General features: G+C 38.1%; 1 protein-coding gene across 1 annotated transcript; it reads left to right on the top strand.

Annotated features, from left to right (window-relative positions):
• The first annotated feature begins 1,611 nt into the window (after positions 1 to 1,611).
• LOC122821359 lies at positions 1,612 to 5,674 on the top strand. Its single transcript, XM_044099192.1, has 3 exons — positions 1,612 to 1,673; positions 2,246 to 2,900; positions 5,363 to 5,674. Exons 2-3 carry the CDS (start codon positions 2,253 to 2,255, stop codon positions 5,651 to 5,653), a joined length of 939 nt encoding a protein of 312 aa, XP_043955127.1. The 5' UTR covers positions 1,612 to 1,673; positions 2,246 to 2,252; the 3' UTR covers positions 5,654 to 5,674.
• Positions 5,675 to 6,236: the final 562 nt, after the last annotated feature.

Below are 6,236 nucleotides of genomic sequence, written 5' to 3'. Positions count from 1 at the left end.
TAGGAATCGCCATCCATCAGTGATCAGTAACGTTTATGTGGAGATGGTGCACTCATTTCAATTTCTTGGGTGCACATATCTCACTATCTCTCCTGATCATCAAGAACTTAAGAGTGTGGATTTGGTTTTTCTGTGTATTTATTTAGGTTTCTGTGTTCAGGTTAGTCTCTGTGTTGTCCTGTCTATCTCTTGATTGACTCCAGCTGTATCTTGTTTCCTCGTTGATAACTCCCTGGTGTATTTAATCCCACTTGTGTTTGTGTTTCCCTGTCGGGTTTCTTGTCGTATGTCGTGTCACGTCTTAGCCTTATGCCAGTTGCTACCAGCGTTTGAGCTCCTTGCCTCTGCTCACCTGTGCTGCCTGGATTCATAATTAAACCATAATTTCTCTCACTTCAACCTGGGTCCACCATGTTTACCTCACCATGATACAACAACTCATCACACCAGCATCTTACAGATTCTAACCAAAACCCACTGGAATCCACAGTTGATGCGGTCCTTCTACAGATCAACAGTGGAGAGTACTTAGATTTTTTCAAAGAAAAAACATCTTTAATGTTCATTTCCATCATTCAGTCTAAACATTATATTGTCATCTGTTGAGACAGAAAATCACAGTTTTTTTAGTTTATAGCCAAAAATAACATCAAATTAATGTTCCAATCTCTAAACATGAGCTTAACAAAGAATACAGTCTGTCAGGTTCAAATGCTCTAAAACATTTAAACACCACACAAAAAGGAGAAAGACAAGAGTTTAGATTTTACTTGCAAGAAGAGGCAGATAGAAGTGTGCTTTTGTTATAATTTCTTGCTGCTCTGAAGCACATTCTGCCATACTCTCCCTTTTTATTTTCTTAGGGGCGGTCCCTTGTTACATAGATCATTTTTGCTATCTCAAGTCAGTTACATAGCATTGCTGTTTCTTCATTTATTACTTCTGTTATCTTACGCCACACCTACGGGCTGACGGTTGAGTTCTGCAAATGTCACTGCAAGGCAGGAACTGAAAAACTCAGAACAATGGGAGAACAGCACAACAACTTCACACGTCAAATACAGCAAACATAAGATAATATACTAAATATTTCTAACACAGTCAACACTATCCACTATAATAACTGATAATTATCATTTGGATTATTTTCACTGGTAATATTCCAGATGTGAAAGAAGGAAGTCCTAAAAACCTGTTTAATATGGGATTCAAATGATATATGCTGATCAAACGTCGCTTTGCAAACAAATTCAACATGCAAAACAGATAAAAAAAGAGATAATTTGAATCAGTGTGCTTCACTTCATAGAAGTACAAAAAGATTGTTGTGTTCGCAGGTCAGTTTTACAGAGACAAACCTTAAAAAAAAGTGCTTCAGCAGATTAAATGGTATCTTTTCTCTGACATACTGAAGGTTTGATAGGCCTGAAGGGCGTTGTTCATTGCTGGTTGTGTGGGTGAAATGATTACGAATAGTCCTGGTCTCCTAAAGGTGTGGTTTCATGTCTAGACAGTCAGACTTGTTCTGTGCTTTAAGAGGAGGAAGACAGGCGAGTGATTCAGGTGAGTTAAACTAAATCTTATTTTTTTAAAATAAGTGTCTTATAACAACTTATATTTCCCATCAGCAAACAGAGAACAGACCTGTGTTATTGTAATCTTACAGTGTACAGGTAAGAACTGCCTTTGAAATTCCAGTAATCATTGAAGCATGGAATTTTTAATTTCAAAAGATGAACTTTGAATGCTAATTTTCTACTTTAATTCATGCTATTTAATTATTTAATTTTATTTGTTAGAGTTTTGCATTACACCCCTCCAGCTTTTATCCCAAACTTCAGACATTTTATTTAAACTAATATATTTAACTAACTTTAGCAAAGTTTTATTTTTGCCAGGTGAAGTTAGTTTTAATAACTTTCTGTAATGCTCCCATTGGTTGTATTTCCTGGGAAATCAGGAAGCAGTTTAAGTGTATGGTCCTCTTTATGCCTCTTGTGATTGCTTTCCTTTTTACAGCATGTTCTGTTTGGCAGTGTAGTAATCATAGAACCACAACAAATTTATGTCAACAATGTAAGAATTGGATCACAGGATTTTGTGATTTTATCTTATATATGCATGTCTGTCTGTCTGTCTGTCTGTCTGTCTATCTACTGCAGTGTAGAACACCAATGTTTCCTCGTTTTTTTCCCCTTGCACATTTAAATATCTGTTTCTTTGTCTGTCATAAATTTCTTTTCAGGTTCAAAATGAGCCAATTAGAAATTGAGGCCTGGAGCCAGGAAGATGTTCACCGCTGGCTTATAAAAGAAGTCCAAGTTTCTCAGAGTTGTGCTGATACATTCATTAAAGAAGAGGTTTCAGGAGAATTTTTAGTCCTCTTTAAAAAGAAAGACGTTCTTGATTTAGGGCTCAAACATGGTCCGGCTGTGAAGATCTCTTGTTATGTGGCAAGTCTGACTGAAGGATCAAGTCATAAGTCAGAATATCCTGCATATGTAAGCACATGGACCAAGGAACAGGTGAGCCAGTGGCTCCTTCAACACGTAAAGCTTTACAGAAAATACGTAGAACAACTTCTGGAGGAAGATGTTTCTGGGGATTGTCTGGGTTGTTTCAAGAAGCAGGACTTTCTGGATCTTCACATAAAAACTGGCCCTGCTTTGAAGATTCTAGCAGAACTGAAAAAGCTGAATGACAGACCAGAACCAAGCCTTGAGCCACTAATGGACCAGAGAGAAGGAGATAATGTTAGCCTGCCTCAAACTCTAGGAAATACACAACCAGACTCAAAGAACAAGGCTGAACCAGAACCTCAATCTGAAAAAACTTTGACACAAAACAAAGTGGAGACAACAAAATGCAACACTGCAGGAGGAACACGCATAGCTGAAGAGGTAAAGTTACAAATAATTAATATTTTCAGTTATGCTCTGCTAACCTTAACATGCAACCAACATGCATAAAATGCTAGCTCAGATAGTATAAGGTGTGATGAGTTGTGGTTTTATGGTTAGACCAAAATACAGTCTGGGGTTGGAATGAACTCAAGAGCTTTTTCAACCAAAATAGAAAACTGACAAAATCAGAAGCAGGTGGAGAGCAGAAGCATTACAATGTTTGTTGTTCTTAGGCCACTTTGTAACCAGTTTGGCAGTATATTTCAGTTATTGTCCATTTGAAAGATCAATTTGCGCCCAAGCTTTAACTTCCTGGCTAATGTCTTCAGATGTTGCTTCAATATTTCTACATAATCTTCTTTCCTCATGATGCCATCTAGTTTACCAATCCCTCCAGCAGCAAAACAACTTCACAACATAATGCTGACACCCCAATGATTCATAGTCGGAACTGTGTATGGTCCCTTCATGGACACTGCAAAATAGCGTCCATGAAGTGCATTTACCGTTTCCATTGCTGCCGGTATTGCGGATCACTTCACATACACATCATCACAAGGAGAGTTCCTATCTACATAGATGTGAACGACTCCCCTGTGTTCGTTGCATTCATCAATCACATCATCTTCGATTTCAGAGGTCCAGTTAGGATCGTTTTCTGCCTGTGGGTTAAACAGACTGCTGTTCTGCACAGACAGTCAGAACAGAGGCTCATGGAAGTTGAGTAGTGCTGTAAATAAACAGATCTATGTTCGGACACAATAGGCTGTTAAAAATTTCACCTGGGAGGTTGTGACAACAAGGTGTGGACAATATGAGGCTGAGAACAAAATGATGGGATTTTCATCACACAGCTGCATATGCCCTTACAAAAAAATCCCACAAAAATCACATATGAATCACATGTGATCACATGTGATTTTCGTGGGATCACATGTGGAAATGTGTGAATCACATATGGAAATGTGTGAATCACATATGGAAATGTGTGAATCACGTGATTCACATGTGATTTTACCACGAAACGTTCCAAAATCACACGTATTCATGTGCTTTCACATGTGATTCACATGATTCATATGTAAAATTTGTGTGAACCACATGTGATCACATGTGAAAGTCACATGTGATCACATGAAATTTTTGTGGGATTTTTTTGTAAGGGTGGTCCCTTCATGGACAATGAGAAACGATTTTGGCAGTTTGCGTCACCATGGGTGTCCTTGCTAACTAGCCTTAGCATTCATGGCAGGCTCTACTGACTACTGGAGAAGTTGTGGCGTAACAGAGAGAACGGGGGTGGGTGTGAACAGTGCCTAGAGAGACTAGTGTTGGCCCATTTGAAAAGCAAGCAGGCACATAACAGGATCTTCTGCAGTTTTATTATCACCATGAAGTTAGAGTGGTTGATGCCATCATACACCAGCTTCAACAAACCCACTGTCATCTGGACTAAGCAGGCAGCACTGTGAGGGTCATGTTCTTTGATTTCTCCAGTGCATTTAATTCAATTCAGCCTGATCTGCTTTGTCAGAAACTCCAGAAGACACAGGTGGACGCCTCAACAATCGCCCGACCTATGACAAACAGACCACAGTTTGTGAGACTGAAGGACTGTGGGTCTAACCAGGTGGTCAGTAATACAGGAGCACCACAGGGCTCTGTATTCTCACCATTCCTTTTCGCTGTGTACACTTCAGACTTCCAGCACAAGTCAGACTTCTGTCATCTACAGAAACACTCAGATGACTCCGCAGTTGTCAAGTGTATCAGAGATGGATGAGAGGCAGAGTACAGAGATCTGGTGGAGCGAGCGCTCTGTGCTTTAGTTGTATGCATCTCTTGTATGCACGGAGATGCATACAACTGTGCTTTAGTTGTATGCATCTCTTGTATGCACGGAGATGCATACAACTGTGCTTTAGTTGTATGCATCTTGATTAGGCCAAAGGAGTTTGACTTTGTATCTTAGATCAACAAGGCTGCGTGGGATTTGGACCCAGGTAGAATAACAGACATTACAATCTACAGATGCATAAATCCTGGAAAGATAGACTGCAAGGCATTATTCCCAAATTAAATTTAAAATTTCATCTACAGCCTGAAAGACTGTAAAATAAAATGAATGCCAAAATGGGATAAAAGTGCTGTGTTTATTATGTGTTGTGTTTCATTTGTATGTGGCTTTCTGGATGCATATGGTGTTATATGTTGTGTACAATCTGGTGCTAAAATTGAAAGAACAAGCTACTTATTTCTGTCTTACATCAATGAATGAGAACTGACAAAATCAGAAGCATATTTGTCTTGGCTATTACTCTATTATACCTACTTGGAAGTTATTTGCCATGTATGAATTTATTTTCTAGCAAAAATAATGATTGAGCTGGCTTATAATTTTAAACATGGCTATGTTCAACATTTTGCTCAACTTATGGTGACTCTTTCTTCCTATCCAGGTGAAACTCCAGCCAGAGACATCACAGATCACTGTGATGATCAAGAAGTTCTTGGATAACCTAAGGGGGGAGGACTTTAAAAACTTTCAATTCCATCTATTAGAATGCAAAAAAAATGAAAACAACTCTATTCCTCTAGTGGCTCTTGAGAACAAAAACAGAATAGACACTGCCCAGTTATTGACCAGCCATTTTGGGACTCAGGAGGCTTTACGTGTCACAATACATCTTCTGAAAGAGATTGGGCAGCATCAACTTGCTCTTGAGCTGGAAAGAAACACAGGTAGGTAACCTATGGACAACTTACATAAGCCTGGTACACATTTTCTAAACAAAATTTAAAGATTCTCACAAAGTATAATATATTTAAAATTTCTTTGTTTTAAAAATATGTCACCCTTTTAACAAGAAAACAAAAAAGTGATGAGTGTCAGTTAACAAAAGTCTCTGGTGAAAAAAATCTATAACAACTGGAAACACTTCTAAATGTACCGTTTGACCTAAATTTTTTTATTTTTTTATTCTTTTCAATGCGCGATCTGAAATTCAAATCATGCCCCGCCTCTTCTGTAACAACGCTCACACATACAAAAATTTATCTCACACAGACAACTACGAATCTCTCACAAAAAAACTACATGTCTCAACCCCATTCATTCATGCATGCATTCATTCATTCATTCATTCATTCATTCATTCATTCATTCATTCATTCATTCATTCATTCATTCATCCTAGTGTTAGATCACACACATACATTTTCGACCTATCATTCAGAATAGTATGTATGCTTTATGTGTCTGTGTGATATTTTAGTAGTGCATATATGCAATTTTAGTATTGTGTATGTGCCAGAAAGAGAAAAAAATGCATG

The sequence above is a fragment of the Gambusia affinis genome, linkage group LG19 (assembly GCF_019740435.1).
Source record: "Gambusia affinis linkage group LG19, SWU_Gaff_1.0, whole genome shotgun sequence".
In the NCBI taxonomy this organism is placed as follows: Eukaryota; Metazoa; Chordata; class Actinopteri; order Cyprinodontiformes; family Poeciliidae; genus Gambusia; species Gambusia affinis.
The sequence above is the reverse complement of the archived record's forward strand: the minus strand, read 5'-3'. Positions and strand labels throughout refer to the sequence as shown.